Source organism: Molothrus aeneus, chromosome 5 (assembly GCF_037042795.1).
Source record: "Molothrus aeneus isolate 106 chromosome 5, BPBGC_Maene_1.0, whole genome shotgun sequence".
NCBI lineage: Eukaryota > Metazoa > Chordata > Aves > Passeriformes > Icteridae > Molothrus > Molothrus aeneus.
The window spans coordinates 2,533,868-2,559,962 of NC_089650.1; the positions used below are offsets into that span (position 1 = coordinate 2,533,868).

Sequence of the window (26,095 nt, forward strand, 5' to 3'; positions counted from 1 at the left end):
GAATGTTGGCCCCACTGGCTGCAAAGGCCTACTCCGCCTCACGCAGCTCCCGCCTTGGCCTGCACTGGGGTGTGGGATATCCTGAGGGTGGGAGACGGCGGATGAGGGCAAGGTTTGGGAGACACTTTGTGCTGGAAGGAAAAGGCCTACGATGGTGGCGGGGTGCTGGAGTGGTGGCAGGAAAGGGCTTGTGCTGGGCACCTGCACTTTGTGACATCACTGCAGCAACACTGGAAGGATGGGGGCCGAACATTCCATGGCACTCCAGCAGCACACAGGGGCATGAAGAGCCCACTGTGAGCCCAAGCAAGGGCTGGTGATGGCACTGCAGTGAGGGGGCTGGAGCACAGCCACCATGGATGAGAATAGATATCCTTTTTTTCTGCTGCCTTCTCCTCCTCCTCTCCCCTCCCTGCCCTGTGACAGCAGCCATTGGGTCCCCCTGACGTGTCTCCTTCCCCTCAGGCCTGGAGGTGGCCTGGGCACACAGGAGAGTGGCAGGGATGGCCTGGGGCAGCCAGTCCCATCAGCCAGGGCCGGTTGATAAGGTTTGGGTGGGCACAGTGCTGGGGACGCTCATTCCTTGGTGTTTCTTGGCATTTCCCACTGTTCCCTGGCGCTGCTGAGGCCCCTCGGCCTCCCCACATTTCCCTCCTCTCACTCCACCCCTTTCTGTACCCTGAGCACCCCTGATCTCCTTCACTCCCTCCCTTCAGCCCTTCTGGTCACTGACCTCTGAGTCTCTGAGGACAGAGCAAAAATCTCTTCCTGCACACCTCGGGCCTGCTGCATTCTCACAAGTCAGATGACAAGGATGTTCTAGAGTATGAGAAAAGGAAAGCACTATCTTCTTAGGTCTAACAAACTGAAACTTCTCCCCCTCATCCCCCCATTAATGGGCAATTTCATGGGCCAGAATCTTCCTTAACTTCATACGTGGTTTTGGAATCTCATTCAGGATGATTTCAATGATGGGAATATTAATTTTGACGGTTGCATTAGGCTGCTTGAAAAAATGCAAATAAATTTTAATGAAGACCATTTAAAACATATTTTCAAGGTAAGGTGTATGTACATTAAGCAATTAGTAGTTCAGAAGCTCAGTTACACACATCATACCTTTGCTGAATTTTTTCAAGTTAATTTTTCGGGAAATGTATTTCGTGCTAGAGTGGTGTGCAAAATCAGCAAAGATTTTTTTCTCCCCCGGGTCTTTTGTTTCTGTGTAAAATAGATAACCCAAGGCTTGTATTTAAATCACAATCATTCAGATTGAAAAATGCCTCTAAGATCACTGAGTCCAACCATTAATACATTGAAAAGTTCACCTCTAAAACTTGTACCTAAACACCACATCTACAGGTCTCTTAAATACTTTCAAGGACTGGTGACTCAGACACTTCCCTGGACAGCCTGTTCCAATGCTTGACAACACTTTCAGTGAAGAAATTGTTCCTACTAGCCAGTCTAAACCATCCCTGGCACAACTTGAGTCCACTTCTGCTTGCCCTACTTCTTGGTACTCAGACAAGAGACTAACATCCACATAACTCTGTCTTTCCACCACAACAGATTAGTGTCAGATGGAACACACGTTGATTTTGATTCCCAGGGGTTTTTTTTGTAACATTACTACACTTCAGAAAACTTGAAGCATTCTGGCTTCATCCTATTCAGCTTCTTCTGTGATCAAGCTAATGAGCCCACATGTGTCTGTCTGATGCTGGGTAGAGCCATGAGAGCAACTTCCTCAAAATCCTCTTGCCAGGAGGACAACATGGACTTGTCTGAGCTGCCCAGGCTTTAGATCCAGCACCCATTCATTCTGTTCTCCACTACACCTCTCCTGGAGTATTTAAGAGGTGTGCCTTGAATGGATGGGAATTGCGCTCCAGGGAAAGGATTTGGCCTTGAGATGTGGCAGTGTTTAAGAGATTTCCATAAAGGTTACACTATCCAGCTAGAAACTGGTCCTAATAAGTTAATTTAGGGTAGGCAAACTACTGCCAAGCAGATCTTGTCCCACTGTTACTGTCATATTTTCTGAAAAATCCCTTTGCCAGGATTTTTTCTCTGAAGCTAAGAAGCTTCAGAGAATTGTCTGATTGCTCCTCCTGTGTTTTGCTGCTTTGGAATGTGGTTGGAGATTGTTTATCCAACATGCGAATTGTTTTTACTTAATGACCAATTATGATCTAGCTGTGTCGGGACTCTAGAAGCAGTCACGAGTTTTTAATTAGTATTTTGTTAAGCCTTTTCTTTCTATTTTTTCTCTATTCTTAGTATAGTTTTAGTATAGTATTCTTTAATATAATATAATCTAAAATAACAAATCAGTCTTCTAAAAACATGGAGTCAGATTCTCAATTCCTCCTTTGTCCTGGGGATGCAACAAGTACCACATCCCAGTGAGCAAATACTAGAAAACTGTGTGCCTTGGCACATACTGGGTATACATGTTCTTCTTGTAATGACTCAAAAGATGTAAGATTTTCCTTTTACCTCATTCCCCCCCCCGCAAAACAGCTGTCTGGTAATGCTGTTTCCCTAAGGGAATGAAAACAAATGTGTATATATATAGAAATACATATTTATTTATGTATTTATTTACACATTTATATACTTTTGAGAATTCTTAAGAATGCTGTAACCAGATGGCTGATTCTGTCCTGATTTGGCAGAGGAGAATTAACTATGGCAAGTCAGAAGCTTTTAGGTCATTGAGACCTAAAACTTAGCAATGCTAAGTTTTCCTCACCCTGTCTTCCTCTCTCATTGTTGTCAAGCCAAGGTAGAACCAGCAGCATGAGCTCAACCCTGGCTGGAGAGGCTTCCTGTGGTTTTGGAACTTGCAAGGAGATATTTGCCAACCTAAAGAACCTCTTGAGAATTTAAAAATACTTCTCACTGTTTTGTCTATCTTTCCCCTACTTTGGTTTCTGGCAGGAGTTGGAGAGTGATCAGCTGTGGGTAGAGAAAAGAATTATTTGAGGGAAGTGACCTGCAAAGAACAAGTCTGATCTAGTTGTGTTTAACAACCTATTATACCCAATAGCTTGATCTAGTTATTTATTGCAGTACTAATAGATGTTCTTTGCTATTTGAGAAAGATTTACAGGTGTTCCGTAGTTTGGGGGCTCAAATATTTAATCAGTGTAATAACACATAAAAATTCAAAGCATTCTGGAAGGGAATCTTACTGACATCATTGTAAGTAACTACACATCAGCAGTTAATCTAATAGTTACACATAGCAAAATACATTTTATAGAAAACTAATTTTAAGGAATAATCTGCTTTTTTTTCTTGTCTGTTCTCTTTGAGTTTGTTTTACCGTAATACTCTTTTGAGCAGTATGAGCATTAAGGTTTTAAGGAATAATAAATTTTCATATAATTTCTCTCAAGACTCTTTGTCTCTTCTTTTTCTGAACAGCAAAGATTTGATGTGCCTTAATAAAAATAGGAATGACAAAAATCTACCCCCAAAATTGTAAGAATATCTTTTTATAGTGAAATGATTTTTATCACTTTAATTTTTAGAGATCTCTTATGTAGTATTATTGCCTGTATTTCATCAAAAGGCAACTAAAATAGAAACTTTAATTTTTTGCCCAGCTTCTCTTTGTGCCAGTAACTAAGTGAACATCTTCCAAGTCCTGATAGACTGTTTATTGCCAAAATAAGTTGGTATTCTCTTTTCCTGCTTAATGGTTATGAGCAAATTTGCTGTATTGTTAAGAACATTAAAAATTGGATTGAAGGTATCAACCTTAGCTGGGGAATTTTTCAGCAGTACTGAAATGTGTATAATTAGCATTTGTACAGAAATATTTTCTTGCTAGTGACTTCTGTTAAAAATCATTATTATTCTCTTTCACAAACTCAAAGCAAATACTGAAGTACTGATTCGTAGGATTTTTTCACTAGAACTCCTCATGAAATTTAATTTTGTACTTGTTTTAGTTATCTAATATATTTTTACTCCTATTGTACTTATTCAGAAGTACAGTAGGAACTGTACTGCTTAGGAAGGAACTGGCAGTGGATCATTAAATTTTAGGTTTTATGCTATAGCTTCAAAACCAATCTAATTTAGCAGCAATCCCAAATCTTGATCAAAGAGCAGCCAGAGCTCAAGTAAGCAATTTCCTGTTTATAGACACTTTGGTGGAAGCCAACCCAGCCATTGTAAGTGCCGTGTTTTGGATGCTGGAACTTGGCCTCTTTGGCACTTTCTGTTTAAGGAGCCAACAATTAGGAATTTTCATCAGCATGCAGTGGATTGCCATTTGTTTGTGATTTTTGTGAGCAATTTTGTCAGCAGATTTCTCTTAATTTGGCAACTTTTAAGAATAATTCAGGCTAATTTATTCATATTTTGTATGCAGTTACTTATTTTGAGTAGAAAATTTTAAAGGAAAAATTGAATTATTAAACCTGAGAAAAACACAAAAGACAGAAATGGTAAAAAAAAATCATTCTACTCAAATTCTTTTGTCCTTTTCACTTTTCTTTTGACTTTTTTACTGAAACATTGAAATTAATTACTATGCTAACATTTTGTAAGCTCTATGAAACAAGCTTACAATTCAAGAATTCTGAAAGTGTAAATAATTAACCTAAGTTAAACATTCTGGCTTGTTAAGAACAGAACACGATGTCATAGGTTATTATAAAATATTGTCTTCAAATTTTAATAGTGTTTCTTATTTGAAGTGTTAAAAGACTTGTGTCTCTTGATAACTTGGTCATCCTTATTTCATTTTTAAGATTACTGGTTGATGTTTTTGTATGCAAATTTCACTGACAGTATTTACAATATGATGTCAATAGCTGTTGGAGAGGTCTTATACTAAATATATTTTCCACTAGATAAGTTTTATGCTGCACATTTGTTTTAATGCATAGCATTTTAGAGATTTTCTACAATGTATTTTAATATTAAAAATGCATTAAATCTAAATTTATTATACTTATTTAGATGCTAATTATGTCATATGGTCCATTTTACTTTATATAAAATATTTGTAGCACACAAAGTGTAATCTGAAAGTTGAAGAATGTAATCTGATTGTAGTCACTGTTGGATTCTTCTATGATTCTTACTCCTATGGTCAGTTATAAAAAAATGTTTGGTGCATAACTTTGTATATATGAATGTTGTTTTATTGATTTTTTTAAAAAAAATTTTGGTTGCTTTTTTCCTCAGAAAACCATTGACAAACACTCAGGAGATAGAATTAGCATGGACGACTTCAGAGCAATTTATCGAGCTCTTGAACACAGACCTGAATTTGAAGAACTATTCAAGGCTTACTCAATAGATGGCAACATTCTACCTGATGGCCAGCTCCTGAAATTTCTTGCAAAAGAACAATTTCAAACTGAAGCTAATGAAACAACTGCCTTAGAAATTATTATGAAGTATGAACCCATTGATGAAGGTATGCACAGTTAAATTATTTGATATCTAGCTCTGATTTATTGTGCTTCTCTCAATTACTTGGTTTTGCAAAACCTCATCTCTTTATTTATTTTAAAGCATGTCTTTTCATCTATTAATTATTTTTCTTCCTTTGTTTTTAATTAATTTTCATGGTGCCCTCCTTTCTCTTATCTCTCCTTTTTTCTGTCATTTTTTAATCTTTTCTTTCTAGTCCTTCTATAATTCTTCAACTCATCAATTCTTCAACACTATAAGTCCTTCAACTCATTACAAATAATTTCCAATTTGTTTTTCTTATCTGCCATTTTTCTTGTCTGCTCATTACCCTGTCTTCTCTACCTTGAGTCATTTAGTGATAATGCAAGGCTTCAGACAAGACTTTGATGTCCCTCTGACTTCCTTGCAGAAGCACCGTGTAAGATTTTCAGAGGCGCCTGGTCACCCTTTCTGATTTCCTAGAACTCTGAGATGAGGAGGGGTTCATAAATCTCTAACATGTTCTTCACCTATTTCAAGGTGCCCCAAGCTGAAGTGTAACACTTCTGCTGAGCTTCGCTGATTTCAGCTTGTGGCAAAATTTACCACTGGGCTATGAAAAGGATATAGCTGCATTTTGTTGGAAGCTGTTATTTAATTCAGTGGAATGTGTTTAATCTTTATTTCCTTGGTTCCCAGTCTTTGGAAATGGGTGGAATTGATAACTGGTTAAGAAAAAAAAAGGAGAAAATATTTATTCTGGGATAAAATCCTGGGGTTTTCTATGCTGACCTATGGTGAAAGAAGAAAATGAAAGTTGCCACTTTTTCAATGAGAAACAAAAGAACATTTGGTGTTTCATTAAGAGACACTTACTGTCCAGTAGTAGCTGCAAAACACGTGACTCCTTATGCCCTTACTCTTTGAGGTTGCTTTTCAAATTTGACTGTACTTTATTGGACATATTCTACTGTTTCAGAAGAAGTAATGTGTACTAATTGTACAAGTTACAGTTTGAAAGGTTCCTTTTATTAACAGGTAATTTTGTGTTACCTGTTTTGATGGGAAAATTAAAAGCTGTAACACAGTTAAACAATGAAAAAACTTGAGTCCATTGCAAAACACCTTTGTAAATATCAACTGATGTTTCTATAGGTATAATTTGATGTCTGGTTTAAATTTCAGATGCTGAGCCAAATTCTTGTTTGTTTCTTCACCTGTGATAAATTTGTTTGTCTCGTAATTGGAAATAATCTTGTTGAACAAAATAATCTCTGTATTGTTCATGGTCCTTTGAGAGAATTCAAACTCCCACTCAGACATATTTATTGAAAAGTTCCAGTTATGATTGACATGAGAGATGATTCATATGGTATTGTGATAGACCATTTTGTGCAACTGTCATTCTGAATTTGCTACAGAACATTCTTCATCAGGATGATCTGTTGGACTCATCTATCACCCTTGCCCTGTGCTTTACAGAGAGGGAAAAGGGCAGGTTTTGACATTTGATTGACAGGTTTGCTAATAGTAATGACCATTCTCTCATCAATGTGATAGCACTGGTATGTCAAGATTAAAACAATTAAGATGAAAGCAATGACTACATTTTACATATAAATTAAATAAATCCATTTATGGCATTTAGTGCATCCTTAACATTTGTGCAGAGAGATTTCCAAATATATTGGGCCAGATAACTCTGAATTTACTCTCTGTGGGTACCATAACTACTTCAGGAACGAATTACTCTTTCATTTTTATTATACAATTTAAATGCCTAATGTCAAAATGCTGCACTAACAGATTTTTTCATGTGTATGCTAAAAGCTTGCATTTTTGGCAGAAAGAGCCATTTCTATGGAATTGATCACAAAACATGAATATGTGATTCACACCTGACATTTATGTCTTACTAACACCCAAATTTCAGTTTTGTTCTTCCCAAACATCCCATTATCTGCCCATTTTACTATTAGCTTTGAATAGAAGCCTTGACTCATTAAATGAGGTTAAAGAAAACATGCCACCTAAATGCATTTTTTTTTTAGCTTGGTATATATGTCTTTTAAAAAAAATACTTCTCATTTACATGGATAGGATTAGAGGCAGAGTGAGGATAAGAAGATGCATCCCATTATTATTTATAATGTAGTGCCACTCAAAGACTCTACTCCTGCCTATTTTACTGCTAGGCAATACAAAAACAGGGCAAAAATGCAATCCTGTCTTAAAATACCAGCTTGCTTTGGAAATAACAATATAAGCCTGGTGCATCTGTCAGATAAGGACTTTGAGTAATCCAGAATGTGTTTGTGAAGCAAAATACTGTTTTCCATTTATTCTGAAGCAAAATACTGTTTTCCATTTATTCTAGTATACACAGTCATGAGGGTTTTTTTGGGTTTTTTTTGTGCATGTGTGTGAGAGACAGAGCAGGATGTAGAGCAGAAATTTGCAGAAGAGAACATTTGATCCCATTGGCCAATGTAAATCAAATATAATAAAGCAGACATCTCTGTCAAAGTCCTACAGATTTCATAAAAAATCATTTGAAGCAAGAAAGATGAGTTAAAATCTCAACAAAGACAATGGCTGTGTCTGGATTTGTGAGACACAATAGTTCAGATGAACGAAAGGGTGTGTAAATACCCAGTCTCAGGGAAAATTTTCAAAAGGTGATTATGAGATATAAGCCCTTAGGAAACTGAACTGAACTGTTCAGACAGATACTTTATTCGAGTATGCACCAGTTATGGGTGTATGTAAGGTAAAAAAAAAGCCTCCCTATAATGTAAACTCAGAGTAGAAAAGGAATAACTGTATTTTTACTTTAAGGAATAACTGTATTTTTACTTTAGTCAGGGAAATAACTTCCTTCTTTACAGCTCCCTTAGAGCATGAATGTTCATTCTGATGTAAAGTAGTCAAATTTCACAGTATGAAATTCCATCTGATGATGTTTCTGCCTGACTTTTAACAATGATTGAAAGCTTCCTCCTTCCAGTACAGCAGAGGAACACCCTGGTCTCTGCAAGTCTTTCTCATGAGTTCCCCCCTAAAATTCCCAGTATTATATACTGGGAATATATCAAAATATATCTGTACCTACTTTACTATCTCTGGGTGCCAAGTAATGTAGATATTTAATTACTAATTCAGCTCCTAGGAAATAAAGAGCACACATACATTTAAAACTATGGGAAACACCTTTCTCCCCATTTCCTAGTCTCAAATTCAGTTCAGACTCTTCTCTCCCCCACAACCCACTCTCTACTTCAGAAGGGCTGTAGGTTGTACTCAGTCCCTCCAGTGCTGTTTTTTTTGGGTTTGGATTGAAGGCACTTGAGATGGTAGTTTATGTTTGGACTCAAGTGTTTATTATTTTTTATTAGTAAAACAGTCTTATTATTGTGACTTTGGCAGTTTTTCATTAGCAGTCACAAAATGGCTAATAATCTTTTGTTACAAGGTCTTTTAAGAATAAATTTTTTAATTAAGAGCTGACACCTGGATTATTTTCCCTTTTAACCTGACAACTGATCCCAAAGAGCTCCCAGTGTGGACTTTTCTGCCCAATTACAAAATGCCACCTAAACTCATAAAGAAGAAGGAAGAAGAAGCATGAAGAAGAAATTCAGGACAACACCTTGTTTCTTTCATTTTGCTTTTATCCACAACATACTAAAAATTTTAAAACCTCAATTTCTCACCAAGTGATACACCTACACTACTCTCTATATTCCACTCCAGGAGGAAACAGTTCCTGCAGAGGCTCTGGCCAGTGCAGAGTGATTTCTTACTTGTTTTCTCTGCTGCAGTGTGGGTACCCTACAGGCCTTCAGGGCAGCAAATATCTTATGAAAGTTTCCAATTTTTTCTTTCCAAAGAGGAAGAAAAATACTTTCAAAGAAGTTCCAAGATAAATAAGAAAGCAGAATGTAATAAACACTGAGAATAATGTATAATGTAATCAGAGTCTTTCAAATACTCAGGTTATATCCATAATTCCTCTCTGATGTGACAGTATTTGTATATATGGCAGAGCTGGAGTTTACCTTAAAAGGAGGAATGAGAAAAATAATTTTTTCTTAAATCAGATTTAAAAAAAACCCAAACCATATAAAAGAATATTGCTAATAAAATGAATTCCACACTATCCAAAAGAGGGGGGCAAGAAAAAAAATCATTGAACTTTGTGAACAGAAAGAGGCAATGAGAAGACAGAAATCTTTTCTTGCCTTCCCTTTCTACAAGGAATGGATATGTGTGTGCACACTAGCTACTGCTAAAAGGTCCTAATGGAGAAAAAGACTGAGGTTCCTCAGGGGGAGAAATGTAAGGCCTTGATGAAAGTCTTTTCACTGTGGAATAGTTATGGAGATGAATTCCCATTTCCTTTAATGGAGAAGCAGAAAATGTCTGTAAATGGTCAGAAAATAGTGTGACGGGGCTATTGCTCAGAAATGTAAGAGCCTGAAATAAGCTCTGTAAAAATACAAAGATTTTTATTCTGTTGATTGGAGACATGAGCTGAATGTTTTATTGAAGTCCATATTGACTAACAAAACAATGCTAGATGTTCATTTTTGGGGGATTATGCTCATCAGCCTATTTACATAAACATTAATTTCTCTTGAGAATATTGCAGTTAACTTTTGTCGATGACAAGAACAGCCAGGAAAAGCATCATAAATAATTCACAAAAAAAAGCAAGACTTTGAAAAGCCAGTATTTTTCACTAATTTAATAAATAAATGCAGTAAAGGTAAGAATTGTTAGAAAATAAAAAAATGCACGCACACACACACACACACAAATAGTTACTAGCTCTACTTGTAATTGCTCAGAGAAATAGACAGACTGTGAAAAATAAATGAATCAGAAATGAAATCCAGACAGTTCATGTAATTCATTGTAGGCAAAGAATACAGGATGAGTGTATTATGTTTTAAATAACATTTAAAAAATTCAAAATGAATTTTAAAGAGACAGAAAGTAGGAAATTAATTCAGTTGTTACAATTATAGAACAATATAACATGGGCATGTGGATAAATCTAAGTCAAGATACTAAATAGGATACTCTTTTCAAGAGTCATCAGGGTGGCAAGAAGTCATCCTGCAAATCTCTTAGTTAAAAGACCAAAGAAATTCCTCTGTAATAGTATTAATATTATTTATTAATATTAGTAAGATCTCAGTCAAAAATACGGATAAAACAGGGTAGGACCTTCTTAAATGATGTAATCGGGTCAGTGAAGACAGGTTGACAAATCCAACTTCTTAGAAAATTGACTGTAACAAGCTTGGCTAATACAAGTCAAAGGTTACTTTTGAAAATAGGGGGCAAATGAATGATGAATTGAAAGACTGGAAAAGATCAAATGTAATATCTATTTTAGAAAGGGAACATCCAAGCAACTAGACTCTGTCAGTTACTAGAAAAAAAAATGGAGCAAATAATAAATATGTAAACTCTACTAGGATGGTAAGGGTGAGTAGCAGTTTCATGTTTTTTCCTAAGAAGGATTAACAGCACTGATGGATAACAGAAAAATGAAAATTATCAGAAATCTGAAACAGAAAGATGCCCTGGCTTGGATTTGTTTTTGTGGAAAGCACTGGAATGAGGCAAGTGTGAGAGCAGTTTTCATCAGTGAAAGAGTGTGGAAACAGAGGAGAGGAATAATACCAAACTGATAAAATATTTTGGACAGCAAGGAAGTTTCAGGGTAAACTTCTGTTTCCTAATTATGGAAAATTTCCTGAAAATAACGTTATTTAGCTGTTGAAATGGTTTTACTGGGTTGTCTGTGGATTCTTGATCAATGGAAGTGTGGAAGAATAATTTCAGAAAGACTTCTGGTAGGAATAACAGTGGTGCGGTGAATGTATGTTTGATGTCTGGATGGCCTTCTGTTTTTCTTTATCATTGTAAAACATTGCAAGTTTTCTAGTTCAAAGACCTGTGTAATTGAGAAATAATTATTTTCTGTAAATTCTCATTCAGGTGTAAAACTTTCACTCTAATCCACCCTGAAGATTGATAATAGCAATTCTAACTTGTGCATTCTGATACTTACAGCTGTAGTAAGAATTACCAGGGCAGAAAAGGGGGTTTTCCTGCAGGTATTTCCAGTCCTCAAGTTGGTATACATTGATTTTTAAGTTATTGTTAGCATAAAATAATCTTGGATTATTTACTGCTTGTTCACTACTGGCCTGCTACGATGACAATAAAGTTATTTTAGAGTAAGAACTGGGCAAAATCCCTCACTAATTCAAACTATCTTTTGAAGCAAAGCTGTCTTTTGAGATTATATCATTTGCAAAATGACTGCATTTGAAACAGGACATTGGGAGCAGTAGCTGGCAGTGTAATGGCTCTGTTTGCCATTAAATCAGTCAAAAGCAGAACAAACGGGATGACTATCACTGGGATGGACTCAATTAGTTAATTTTGTTTTAAATGCGGTAGTGTAATAAGCTTGATTTGCAATTCATCTGTGTGGGCAGTAAATTCTTTTGTTAAGATGCTATTTTTATTTCAAATATTTCTAAACATGATTTGATCAATATTTATTTGAAATTTTCCACCCCTGGAGAAGATATTTGGTGCTAGGAGTCATAGTTTCTGCAAGATTATATTGAGAATTTCTAACTGAATTTTAGAGAACAATCCTGGTTCTCTTAAAAGGGAAAAGAAGATTCTCTTATCTCATTGTCTGGCATGTCATGTTACTTTCCAAATTAAATAACAAATATTTTACTTTATATTTAATCAGGATTACTGAAAACTCTTCCTACTGCTGTCCGTAGAAAAATATAAGTGTCAAAACACATTTATTTCCTCTCAGAAGTTTGAACCACAGCAATTCAGCTCCAGAGGCACATGTATCTGATTTTTGAGTTATTTATACATTTGTTATGAACTTTAAAATTGCAGGGAAAGTGTTGTGCTGTATAACCTTCAGCAGTGTTCAGAATTGGCTATTAAAAAAAATTTCAGAAAGGACATAGATATGACCATCAGAGTGGCTTCCTTACAGAGATGTTTTTCCTTTTGTTTTTGTGCAGTGAGGAAGAGAAGGCAGATGTCATTTGAAGGATTTATAAGGTACATGAAGTCAGATGAATGTTCAATATTTAAATACCAGCACAGGAGCGTCTATCAAGACATGACCCAGCCATTGTGTGACTATTTTATTTCATCTTCTCACAACACCTACTTGGTAGCTGACCAACTAATGGGACCCAGTGATTTATGGGGATATAGCAGGTATTTAGACGTTGTTTTTTAATATTTTAAATATTCTTTGGCTTTTTTGAAATGAATGCTAAGTCACATACAATCGTACTTGGCAATAAGGGACAAAGCCATCAAAGATACAAGTTGAAAATGTGAGAGTAGTATTTTATTTTATGTGCACACTTTTCAATACATTTGCCAAACCATCTGTTCATAGTCTGGAAACAATTTATTTTTTTCACTTACATCTCAGAAAGTCAACCTTGCAGCAATTGAAGTCTATAGTATGGTGTAGAGTACATTATTAAATCAGTTTTTAATCTCAACACACTGTGCAAAAATAAATAACTCCCTGAAAGAAAGGTAAAAATCCTGGGCAAGCTCTAATCTGTTCAATATAGAGGATGTGTGTTGGAGTATATCTGTGTAAGGAACATATGTGGTCAGTGCATGTGGGCAGTTTAGAAACAACAAAAACAACAAAACGTGGGCATTCAAGCAGCCAGCAGGGGAGGACCCTCTGCAGGGTGTGAGTCCAGGAGGAGGAGGACCAGGATGGCAGGGAAGGTAGAAATGCATTGTGTAACAAAGGCAACACTGAGGGCAGGATATATTAAGAATTAGGAAGAGGTGTGTCTAGAATTCCTATTATTTGTACTGCTTTAGTGAAGAGAAAGCAGCTGGAACCATCATCTATCTGAACTCTTTTTTTTGGTTGCTCTCATAATGTTCTATAGTGACCTGCAAATATCAGAAACATAAATACTGAATATATACTGAAACATATATATATTCTGAAATATCAGAAACATAAATACTGAAACATAAATACTGAATTATTAACAGTATTTAAAATTCCATTATGTGAATGCTGCATTGCTGAAAGTAATTGCAAAGAGGGTATAGCCCCCCCCCTCTTTTCCTCTTTATCTATTATTTGTGTGAGGAAAATGCTAAAATCAGCTAGAGGCATATTTGACATATTGTTAATGTGTGAAAAGCAGCGTGTAAAAGACAGATTGGTAATTAAGTAAAACGATTTATAAGGAATGTTTCAGTTAGTTGCAAGTCAAATATTAGAAACCTAAGAATTTAAGGGACGCCACTAATTTATTAAAATTAAAGCAGGAAAGTCAAGGTGCCTGAGAAACTTTAGCACTCCCTCTTAGAAATGTGGGCTGGAGAGAACTGACTTATGTAAAGACCAAGTAAAACCTGATTCTCTAAGTGCAATGGATTTTTAAACACAGGAATTCTCAAAATTGCAAGCAAGTTTGGAAGAGTAACAAAAGACCATTTAAAATATTTATTCTTTTGTTTTAAGTGAAAATTTGTCTTTATTCCAAAATTCCTTTATTGAAATCTATGACCCTTGTTTTTAGTCTTTTAAGGAAGACAATTCAGGTAATCCCATATTCTTTAATGCTCTAATAAAGTTCATTACATAACACACCTAAAATAAACAACAGAAAGTATGTCTGTCTCATAAATGTAAAATTCTGTGGGATTTCTTTTTATTTATGATGAAAATGAGGTGGTTTTTATGTAATTAATCACTGTGCTTGTAATCAGAAATACAGCAACTTGTATAAAAAAGTGTGGTATCTTTCTTTTGGCTGTGAAATGATTTCTCTTTTTCTTCTGAAGTGCTCTCTTAAAAGGATGTCGTTGCCTGGAGATTGACTGCTGGGATGGCCACAACAATGAACCTATTGTGTATCATGGTCACACTTTAACAAGCAAAATCCCATTTCGTTCTATAATTCATGTGATTGACAAGTTTGCATTTGTGGTATGTATAGATATATGTCTACAGAAATAAGTTGGGATGGTGGCTTTGACTAAGCCAGGGACACGGCTCTTATAGATTCTCCAGGGTAAAAAAAATATGAAACAGAGCCTGTGGCAATGGGCATTGTTAAAATTAATTACAGAGCAATTGTGCTATGTATTCTTAATGTATTTTAAAAACTTTTAAAAGAATCATAATCATTTTTCCTGATAATGAATATACACCAAACTTAGTGCAAAGGATCCATGTGGTCTTACTCAGCTTCTTAGGTGTAATTCTCATGTGAGATCATTTAAACAAGGATTGAATATAAATGGAAGAGCTACTTTAGAATTGGTCTGATGTTTTTCTCCTTTTTTATATCTTTTAAAGGTTTTTATGTCACTTGTTCTTCTGCTGCTATCAGTCTGTCTTATATCCTATGTGAGAATTTATGAAATAGACAAAAATTTTAGGTAATAGATGAGTCTGAGATTTTGTTTTCCATTTCCTCTCTTTTTATTTTGAATGTTGACCTGATAAATATTAACAGCTACTGATTTTTTTTGGTCAAGTGACTCACAGGGCAAGGTTCTTTCTGCCTATCTCTGGAAAAGCACTGAAATCTGGAGAGATTTTGGCACTGTCTCAGGCTTTTGTATAGGCTTTTGGCAAAACTCCTGCTCAAAGGAAGTGCTGTATTACTGTTAATACAAATCTCAGAATCAGGCCAGCATTATGTGTGTGAATTTATACATCCAAAATCATAAATTTATGTGGATTTTTACACATATGTGTTATTAACCTTCTCAGTGCTAATGAAAGCTGTATTTTTTCTGTTCTGTTTTCTATAAACAATTTAATTAATCTCTGATTTTAAAAGTGAAATTAAAACCATGATTTTATCCCACTGTTTTTCAAAACTCATTGGATATAACTCTCCTATTCTTGCTAATACACAACATATTGTGCTTAACTCAAATGCAAACTTCATTTCTCAAGCCCAAGTGCCAATGAGATGATAAAATCACAAGAGGTAATGGTTGATACCAGCTGTCCATGCAGGCTGAGCTCTGCTTCTCTTAACAAAAGCTCATGGGACAAAATGTAAAGACAGGAGAAAATAAAATGGTGTTTTCCTTATTGATAATTTAGGTCCTGCCTGAGCAAAGATTTCATTCGGACTATGGGTTTGGTAGCCACCAGTATTACTGGCAACTTCTGAGATTTATTTATATGTTTAAATGGATATGTTTCTTTTGAGTTATTATCTAAGTTTTACTCAATTTCCCCTTTTCACCTTTTACCTTATATTTTTACTCAATTACCCTTGCTTGAGTACTATGATGAGTAAAGTGCAGACTGTCCCTAGAAATGTTTATGGTATTATTAAAAATAAAAAAATGCATAGCTTCTCTTTGCAAAAGCAGTAATTTCTAAACAAGCTTTGGGGAGACTATCAGCTAGAAAAGTAATTAAAAAAATCTGTCCTAAACTAAAGCAAAAGACATTTAATCCTGCTTTATGTTGTCAATTTTAATTTTAGAATTTGATTTTACCTTTTAAAACCAAAACAAAGCAGTTCTTTTTACACCTCTGCCTATGTCCAGCTCTGCTTTAGCTTTCTGAAGGTGCATTTTTTTCTTCTTCAATTGTTCTTTCTCTTTTTCAAAAATGTGAGCTTTTTTATTGTCTTACTAACCTGAAACAACTGATCTATATCCAGAATGCTTTGAAAATGAAGGTAAATACAGATTGCCGGGGGGACTTTTGTAATGTGTTTTGGAAAAGCAATTATTCTTATTTTTATTTATTAATAATAAAATCCCAAAATTATGTTTCCAGTCATCTCCCTATCCAGTTGTACTGTCTTTGGAAAACCACTGCAGCCCTAAACAGCAGGAAGTGATGGCAATGTGCTTGAAAAGTGTTCTAGGTGACAAACTTCTTTCTGCACCACTTGGTGGTGAGGTAGATATGACAAAACTGCCTTCTCCTGAGGTAATAAGTTTTCATTTTTCTCTATAAAAGAAATTGAAAAAATGGTGGGGTTCTTCATTATTTTGTTTTTAATCCTCTGGAACTGAATTTATGGATCACATCTGGTGTCAGAAATAGACTTCAGTTAGTAACAAAAAAATTTAAACAGCAGAAAAAAGCCCCATGGAAAGATGCACATGTTGGTGTATCTGTTATCTGCTGATTTATTTTTTCTTGCTTGAATTGAAGGAAATTCCTGAAATTTAAACTTGTTATTGAATTGGAAACCTGAACCAGCTTTTTTTTTTTTTTTTTTTTTTGGTCAGTAACAGTGATGATGAAGCTTTTTCTTGGTGTTCTGCTACTGCAAAGCCATTCTCTTTCTCAGTGTGTTTCTCCCCAAGACAGTGTTCCTCAGCTGGTGGCCTGAGACCTCTGGGATATTAACTCAGAAAAGGCAATTAGATGGGTGTTGAAAATTTTATTGCAAGCTAAAACAAATAAATTTCCACTGTTCCAGTCTTTGCACATAATTTTCTTTCAAGGACAATTTCTTTTTTAAAATCTCTTGTAGCACAAATACATGCATATATACAAAATACTTATTTAGGCTTGTCACTGTTGCTAGTGATAGCTATATTTTAGACTTTTTTTTTTTACAGTAGCTAAAAAAAATGCAAATGAAAATGTGGGGAGGAAGCACTGTCATAAGGAAAAACAACATACACAAAAGGTTGTAATTTTCAAAGGATTTGTCAAAGAAAAATATTTTTGAAGCACTCTTTCCAGAAGATGTGTTAAAGTATTACCATATTCTTCTATTTCCATAACAATGTTGTTATAAATTTATTTAATATTCACATTTATCCGCCTTTTATTTTTATTGTAGCATTATATTTTATTACATCACAGTGTCCAATACAATTTTGAAGCCTTAAAAACTGCTTTTTCAATTAGGAAAAAATAGAAACTATACCAAACAGGAGGGCTTGTTTTAAAGCTTCTCAAAGCATGGCTAGATTCAGTGTAGGAGATGTCCAAAGATCATACACCCTCTGAAGCAAGCACAAAAGCAGTGCACATGGAATCACTGAATCACTTAAAAATATTTCTGTCTATGATATATGTCTCTTACCATATGGTTGCTGTGATATAGGGAATTCATACTTTATATTTCCATAGCTTAGAGTTTTCATGAGTCATTTTTTCCTGAAAATGGATTGCTGGGTCTATAAGTATGGAAATGCTGACAGGTGAGATTCATTCTCCTGAACTTTCAACATATTAAAGAATTGCAAGACATTTTCCATCTGTGCAAGGCGTAAGGATTACCTAAATACCACCACTGTCCTCAGCTGGTTACAAAAGTTTGAATTTAATAAATTATTATCTTGAGAATGAACATAAATTAGGATCATCTCCATTTCTCCTAAATGTACTTATCAAGCATGTTAGAAAAATCACTAGGATTTTACCTAGCAATGGAAATATGTAGCTATGACAGAATTTGTAAATTCAGTAGTCAGCTTGACTTTTGGCTGGCATCCTTTTGAAAAACAACTTTTGGTCCATGTTCAAAAGGAGTTTAGTGACATCACATCTTTAAAGCTTGGGACCTTGTGCATTTTCAAGGCCTGGGTAAATTTATTATGATTTTAGAAAACCAAATTCTGAATTTTGTCTTCAGACTGCTTTGCTTAAGCTGTGCAAAGGAGATGATACAGAATCATAAATGATGAATTTAAAATGCTCTTTGTGGGAAGGATTCTCAGTTAGTGTGGAAAAAACCCTCTGTCACCTATATATTTACTGTTCCACTTTTTTCAAGATGGAGCATGAGCAAGAATAGCGAAAAAGCCACCTCAGTGTTCTTCAAGATTAGAATTAAATGGTTCTCTTGTGTGTACATGAAGTGGGAAACCACACAGTTTATCACAACACTTCAGAGAAACATTTCCCAGTTACAGGTTCCTTTTAGGTTTTGGAGGCTTCCATGGAAATTATTTTCTCTTCTCTTATATGGTCAATCTTCTCCTTCCTTCTTTAAGTAGATCTTGAGCTATTCCTTTGTCCACTGAGATGATTTTGTGTGTGTGGAAGGAGGTTAAAATGAGGAACAAACCCACTCTTAGGTGGTTCCTTGGACCACCTTCCAATGAGGTGTCCTACCATTATAATTCAAAGTGAAATAGACATGGAGGGCCAGAAAATAAAAGAGGAGGATCACTGGACACTTCTTGTCTCTGCTTTTCCCAACACTTGCTTCATCTGAAAAACAAACCCCAGAAAATTTCAGGAAGAAAGGTTTTTTTAATTCTTTGCCCTCAGTCATATATTGACACTTCCAGCTGACTATATTGATATTGTTAACTCCCTGCAATTCCTGTATTCTGTAGCATCTCAACACACAATTCTTCCTCTACATATGGAGGAAAGAGAAGACTTTTGCTCTGTTTCTTTCTTTCACACATACCTTATCTCATGAGAAACTGAGGCTGCCCTTAAGCTTCACCTATCTATCCTACCTCTTTGCAGAGCAGATGTTTTGCCACCCAAAGCAGCAGACCTGATAAAATTCTCTGTCCCCAGTCTTGGCCATCATGGTGCTTCTAAAGAGACTTCATGAACCTCCTCTAACGTTCACTGGAATATCAGGTCCTTTGAGTCAGTTCCTGCACTAAATTAGATGTGGCGTCACTGACTGGTGCCAGACATCCCTGCTGCTTGCACCAGCACTCCTGGTGATGTGCTGATATAAAGTGAAGGAATGAAGTGTCTTTAGCAGCAATTCATAGATGAACTTAGAAAATATCAAAAATTTGTGTTAAAATATATGTTAGAAGAGATAAGGTTTTACTTACCCTGCTGTGTCCTTCCTCTCTAAGAAATTTGACAGCAATTGAAGGAAACATGTAGGCATCCAATGTAACACAGAAAAAAATGTAAACACATTGCTTTGATGAAGATTTGTTCTTCAATTATTTTGCATTGTGGTGCATTGAACTGCCTTACACTACTGACAGGATATATATATCAGATAGTTAGGGAACTTTTATTATTTGCAGGTTTCCTGTCACAGAGTTGGAACTGATGTGTGATTAACTGAATGGGAAGTGGCAGCTACTGTGATTTTACAAGTTGTCTTTAATGTTTACCACACAGCTGCAAGATCAATTACTGTATTGTGGTGATTCACAAGCATTTCTGGCCAGGATTGCCAAGGCTTCCTATGGTTGTTAAACCTGTGGTGTCCAAATAAAATGATCTATTTAATGATCTCCTTGAGAAAGATCAATAGAAGGTCTCCAGTACAACTTTATGGGCTATGGACATTTTAAATTCTGCTATTATGGGGAAAACCAGCTAACCCCATAAACCAGGACTCATTCTTCCCACTTTTCTTCACCTTTATCTACTCAGTATACAAAGGATCTTTCTCTACACAGTGAGTGTTTTCATGGAGAAATTCAAGATTAAGCCTGCTTTAGCATATCTAATTCTGTTGCTTCAGTTATGAGAGGAATTCCTATTTATTTTGGCAATTAAAAATATGCAAACATCTTGACCATCTTTGCATCAGAAATGTCTTTGCTTCTTAGCAAGTCAAAACATTTCTTTTGCCTTTCAATCAGTCTATGGTATCTATTTTTTACAAAAAGAAGAAAAAAGATATGAGAATATGGTATGTCATGGTGATGACCTCAAAAAACAAAACAAAACAAACCAGTATTGTTTCTCATAAAATTTCTGGAATCTCTAGGCTGTACTGAGTACTTACAGAAGGCTCATCTAATTCCTTCACTATTTTTAGGTATTGCACTCTTCTTGAGGGAACATGGTTTTCCCAGAAATGTGGTAAACATGTGACAGCCATTTTCTGTTGTTAATAGCTTCCCTGTAGTGTAAAGCAACTTCAGGAGGGAACTAAAAGCAAGACATTGCCATATTTTATATCATCACCCAGGCAGGTTGATGGCTCATTTGGTGTCTAAAAATCAGGTTGTTTGTTGGCAAGGTATCTTCCTGGAACACTGAGCTTTGCTAAAGAATCTGCCATGAGGACTCTGAGCACACTGGTTTAATATCCTGGCCAACCTGCAACCATCTTTCTCCACAATCATCCGTTGGATTTCTTTCCAGTTCATCCAGAGATTTAGCTGCCTGTGTAGAATATCATCTCAGCTGTAGCACAGCTGTTTAGCCTTGGACTAGACTTGCCTGAGGTTTACTACAGAGCACAATACAGAAGTGGAATTTTCAGGGTAGGGTGCTTTTCACTGGGTAAATGTATTGTATGAAAACTTACTATGAGCTAGCTAAAATGGTGCTCCTGATATAATTAATATCTATTTGCCCAGAGCTCAGACATTGCTGGTAGTATTGATTTAAAGTATCTTGATAATTGTGATTTTTAAGGCTGCCACAAAGACATCCAGTCCCACTTCACTAAGTGTGATTCTCTTGAATTGTTAAAGATAGCTGGTGTCAGGTTTTTTAACAGTTGTACTTAATAGATCTTGTCATTGTCTCAAAACCTTTCCCTGTGTTAGACTTCACAGGAGGTGCTGCATCTTCACCCTATATCAGAATTTAAGGCAGCAACACAATTCTTGAAATAGAATATTATGCAAAAGTCAGGAGAGATTTTTAACCTTGTTATTTAGCAAGATTTTCAGGATTTGATATTCCTCTAACTAAGAGGAACTAACTCTACAGATGGTCAGGAGAAGACAAGGGAGAACAACAAGCTAAATTTAAACAGGATAAGCTATTCTTTTTTAAATAGTTATATCTCAAATCCAGGGTTTATTCCTTACATTTTTGGGGACTGAAGTTTTTCATTACATAACCACAGTGATCAATAGGTGGGTTTGCTTGATCCAAAGTGCTTGTGATTTTTGTCTTGGAAACTTCACAATGCTTCAGCTGATTTGTGTTGTACATCACATTAACTAGAATGTACAAAAAAAAAAAAAAGAGTTTTGTTCATTTAATTATAAAAATATTTGTTCCAGTTGATTGTACTTTGAGGCTGGCTTTTGCTTATGCCAGCCTTGAAGTCCACTATGCTCTAGGGAAGACCTATTATATTTTACATATTTAAATTTTTTAGTATGCTTACAGTTTATATAGAAGTAAACAGCAAATGTATTTTAACATATTGTGCCTTAATAAAACTAGAAAGGAGAACTTTTAGTGAATGCTCAGAGTTTCAGCTCATTTAAAGAGTTTTCTGCTCTCTTGGAAGACCTGGACTTGTACAGAAAATTGTGTCACATGCTTAGCAGTGCTGATTACCAATTAAAGAACTCAGATTTCACAGTCACTGATTTTGTAACCATACATTTATTGTAAGTTTTTTTGAAGATGTTTGAAGTTCAGACAAAATGCTTGGTATGTCATTTTTTCGCTCTATGTTTCGCTTTCAATAATTTGGGGTAACTGTTATTGCAATTTGCTTATGGTCAAAAAATAGTAAATTTTCATATCACTGGAGTATTTTTTATGACTGTTTCTAAAATAAGCCATGATTTAAAAATGTTATCTTTGTAGAAAAAAAACTAAAAAAACCTTAAAAAACTCCTCCTACCTCAGGGTGTTTATGTTTTTGTTAACAGCTTGTAAACAGAATTTTAGAGACTGACTTAAAACATCATGACCCATTTTTTTATAATTACACACACTCATTCTATGGTCTTTTTTATTTAAAGAAATTTGCATACAGGAGGCAATAATGTAACCATAGAAAGTGTTTTATTCCCCTGTATACTAGGTTTGGGATTTTTTTAATTTGTAGAATTAAGTCTTCCTGGGAATAACAAAATACAAAATTGAAAATGGATAGAATTTCTTTTAAATATTGGGAAATGTGAACATACAAAGGAAAATTCAGAACTCTTAAAAAATATGAGTTGCATTAATAATATTAAAAATATCACAAGGAAAAAAAAAGAGTGCATCAATAAGAAATGAAGGAAATGTTAAAGGGCATCCTTATTCTGAGTCACCAGTGCAGAGAGACTGATCAAACCTCCCAGCAGCATGGCACTGATAGATATTGGGCATGGAATGTCTCATTTCACTGGCACCCTGGCAAACTACCAGCCAGAGATCTGAAGTGATAAAGGGATTATGAGCAATGGAGCAACAATGGAAATGAATGGAATGTCTCTGTCCTTGCCTATGGCTCTGGTTTCCATTATAGAACTTTGGGTTTATGAGTTTCATCATCCACACCTTTCATATTTACTTAGTGGATACCTTAAACCTCAGCATTTCTGTTACATTTCATTTATTGTGAAATTATTTGTTTCCTCTTCCTGCCACACTCCCAGCAGTGTAATCTCCCTTTTCACTAGAGCACAGGAAATTTAAGGAATATTTTTGAGGATCACTTTATTCAAGAGCCATAGTAAGTCCTGTTACTCACTGGCAGCTCCTGTGTCCAGATGTAGAGTTGAGTCTGCTACATAATAGCAGATTTACTATTAATATTATTTTGCAAATTGAAGTGAAATATATACTCAATTCTGTTGGATAGATGAAAGCCATGTTATTAGAATCAATATAATTCAGAGATGCTTTTCCCCCTTTACATTATATATTATGGAGGTTGATATGTGTCTATAAATGGAGAAACTGCTTAGGCAAAATCACCAAACTGTTGTTTCCCTGACCAGGTAAGATCAGCATAAGGATCTACTGTAAAGAACACAAGTTATAAACAAAACTTTTAATTTGGTACTCAAGACAGATATGCACAAAAAATCAAATGATAAATTTCCTGCAGCCTCAATGATAGATGAAAACATTCCAAATTAACATCAGACACGTCTTTAAGTACATATATATATATTTAAGGACATTTAGGCATAGTAAAAAATAAACAACTTTGAAGATGAGTTAAATAATACCAAGAGATGAAAAACCTACATAATTCTAGTTACTATTGTTAAACCTCTTTTCTACAGGCATTAAAACACAAAGTTCTGATAAAAAATAAGAAAGTTGGAACACTTGAGCAAGGCATGCTCAGGATGGAGGAGGACTATGCTGGTGAGGCAGAGGAAGTGTCTGACTCTGACGTTCCCTCTGACGATGATTACCCAGAAGACATGTCACCTGTTAGATCCAGGACTCCTTCCAAACGAAAAGGAGATCGTAGATCTTCACCTCCACCTAAAAGAAAAATCAAGGTAGCTTTTGCTTCAATTGAATATAGAGAACACATAGATTTTTTTTTTTTTAAGAAGGACTATATTATCTTAAAATAGAGACTAAATTTAAAAGGGAAACTTTAAAATTACTAAGATCAGCCCATTTGGAAATTGCATGTTTTAGCTGAAGGTTTCAGAGTTTTCCTATTTTTATAAGAAAAGTCAAACTGGACCACATTTTAGTGTCCAGCTAAAAAGCAGCCCCTCCCTGTGCTCCCATCTTGAACTTCAACTCCATTTTCCTCTTTCTGTGCTTGTCTCAGGTGCTCAGTACCACAGTAGATTTAAGATGAAGTTACCCAAGTGTTTTGTTGGTGTCATGGGCCCCTGGAGCTATGTATAGAGAACATTTATAGCAGTTCCTGATGACAACAGGCAGAGTTAACTCTTTCTTCCCCAAGTGTACCAGTCTATTTTTAAGACAGATAGATTCCCCTATTTTCTTCTGTTCTATGATTTTTGCATTAAATTAGGTGCACATTCCTGGTTGTGCTGAAACATTTTTCAGCACCTGGAATTGAAAAGGCATTTTAACATTTATCATGTAGAGACTTAACATTAAGCACTGTTTCTGAAAGAAGTGTAAAAATTTGGTCTAATCTCCTGTCTGAAAGTCAAATTGAACTTATTTTTTTTAACCAAGTATAATTCTCTACCATTGAAAATCTGTTGCTTTCTCAGGTTTGAAACTGCTTTGTTCAACTTTTTTAAGATGTCAAGCAGCACATGAAGTATCCAGTCACTCTTGCACATCATGCTCTGATTACCTGAATGAGGCTAAACTGGCAGTGGTCCTCAGAGCTCAGTGTTCTTGTTGAGAGGCAGTGTCTCTTCTTTTTGTATAATTTAATGGTGAAAGTTTTTGCTTCTTTCTCATTCAATCTGACATGGAGAGACAGCAAGGAAAAATTCTGAGGAAGGATGGAGTCTTCTTTGAACAACAAATGCCAACTTTCTAGGCTACAGGTTTCAAGTTTATTGGTAGGGCCATGTACAGATGAGAATGTATTCCACATACTCTTAAACAGCCGCAACAAAAAGTATCTGCTCATGTTTCACAGGCAGAAGAGAAAGTGGTTTCCAGGGTCCCACTCTGTGGGAGTATTTGCCTTGCTATCCCACTTTTGGGAGGGTGGGAGAACATTTGAATCTGCAGAAGATGCCCCAGTGATGCTGCTGGCTTTGCCTGCCTCCAGAGAGTTGCATTTTTCAGGATTTCCATGGCAGGAGACCCCTATTGCTCCTCGTGGGACACAGCTCCAGAATAATTAATGTTCTTGAACTTTGCATAGTTTAAGAGCTATGAGGAGGCAATCTCTGTTATTTTGTCAGCTTTTTCAGAAGCTTTAATGGAATGTAAACATGGTTAGCATCAGCAGCTCTCTGCTGGCTACTGCCCCCAATTAGCTCACAAGTTGTGCTGTGGAAAATGAAATGGTCATGTAGTGCCTCACTGTAAGAGAGAAGACCCTGGTAAAATGTCAGTCATTTCTGCTTCTTTTGGTAATGGAGCAAGACTAAATTAAGATTTTGGTGAGAGAATTTTCAACCTTAATCAAGAAGAGTTTTCCTGACTTCAGAGCAATGATTAGAGGAATAATATGCCTTTGACTAATTTGCTTGGCACAGTGTAATATTTTCCTGTTATTCTACATTTTATAGATGAGTTTATGCTGTTGGTCTTTTCTAGTACTTCATATATTTACAAATAGAAAGTTGGAGGTATATTTTTAAGGAGTAATGTTAAAAGCCAAGAAAAATTATGTTATTGCAAACCAGTCTTAGAAGCAGGAAAACTGTAAAGCTATGCAGAAGAATATTCTGCTAGGAAGCATCTCTCCACTCACCCTATGATTACTACGATGAACATGAACAGAATAACCTCAATTTTCTCTCAGTAGATCAAATCTCACTATTAAAGATCATATTTATTAAATTCATTAACTGTGGCATATTTTGTCCTGCTTTATGCATCCAAAATCATTGTTTCTGTGAATTATTAATAGTAATAATAGTGAAATATGCATTATTGTGACTTTTTTTGTTCCATTATTCATCTGATGGTTATTAGGAGAGGAAGATAAAGATTGCCCTTGCATTGTCAGATCTTGTGATTTATACCAAATCTCAGAAGTTTGTGGGCTTTGAGCATTCCATGCAGTTTCAGAAGTGCTGGGAAAATAATTCCATTGGAGAGTCTCAAGCACGAAGACTTGCAAGAGTTTCAGGTAATTTCTTTTCAGTTAATTAGTTTAAAGTTACATTGTTGCTATGGTTCACTGCTTAAGCATTGGAAGGGTTAAAATTTTATGAAACAACTGCTGTCTAATTTTATTTGGTTCTTTGTATAATACTGTTTAAGGAATGTCCTTTGCACAGCATTTTTTAAAATTTCTGTTGGTTTTGTGGGGAAAATTGAAATTCAACTTTGTTTTAATTCTGTGTATTTTAA

General features: G+C 35.5%; 1 protein-coding gene across 2 annotated transcripts in view; it reads left to right on the plus strand.

Moving 5' to 3' along the window:
* Window positions 1-355: 355 nt before the first annotated feature.
* The window catches only part of PLCZ1 (phospholipase C zeta 1), a 45,345-nt gene continuing 19,605 nt past the window's right edge, over window positions 356-26,095 (plus strand). The window contains exons 1-8 of one of the 2 annotated variants that reach the window (XM_066550234.1): window positions 356-369; window positions 937-1,060; window positions 5,212-5,446; window positions 12,504-12,705; window positions 14,323-14,467; window positions 16,292-16,447; window positions 23,398-23,625; window positions 25,718-25,871. In XM_066550234.1, coding sequence (XP_066406331.1) covers window positions 356-369; window positions 937-1,060; window positions 5,212-5,446; window positions 12,504-12,705; window positions 14,323-14,467; window positions 16,292-16,447; window positions 23,398-23,625; window positions 25,718-25,871 — 1,258 coding nt within the window. Of the gene's footprint in view, window positions 370-936; window positions 1,061-5,211; window positions 5,447-12,503; window positions 12,706-14,322; window positions 14,468-16,291; window positions 16,448-23,397; window positions 23,626-25,714; window positions 25,872-26,095 lie in introns of both variants that reach the window. The other variant, XM_066550233.1, reaches the window with a different exon arrangement.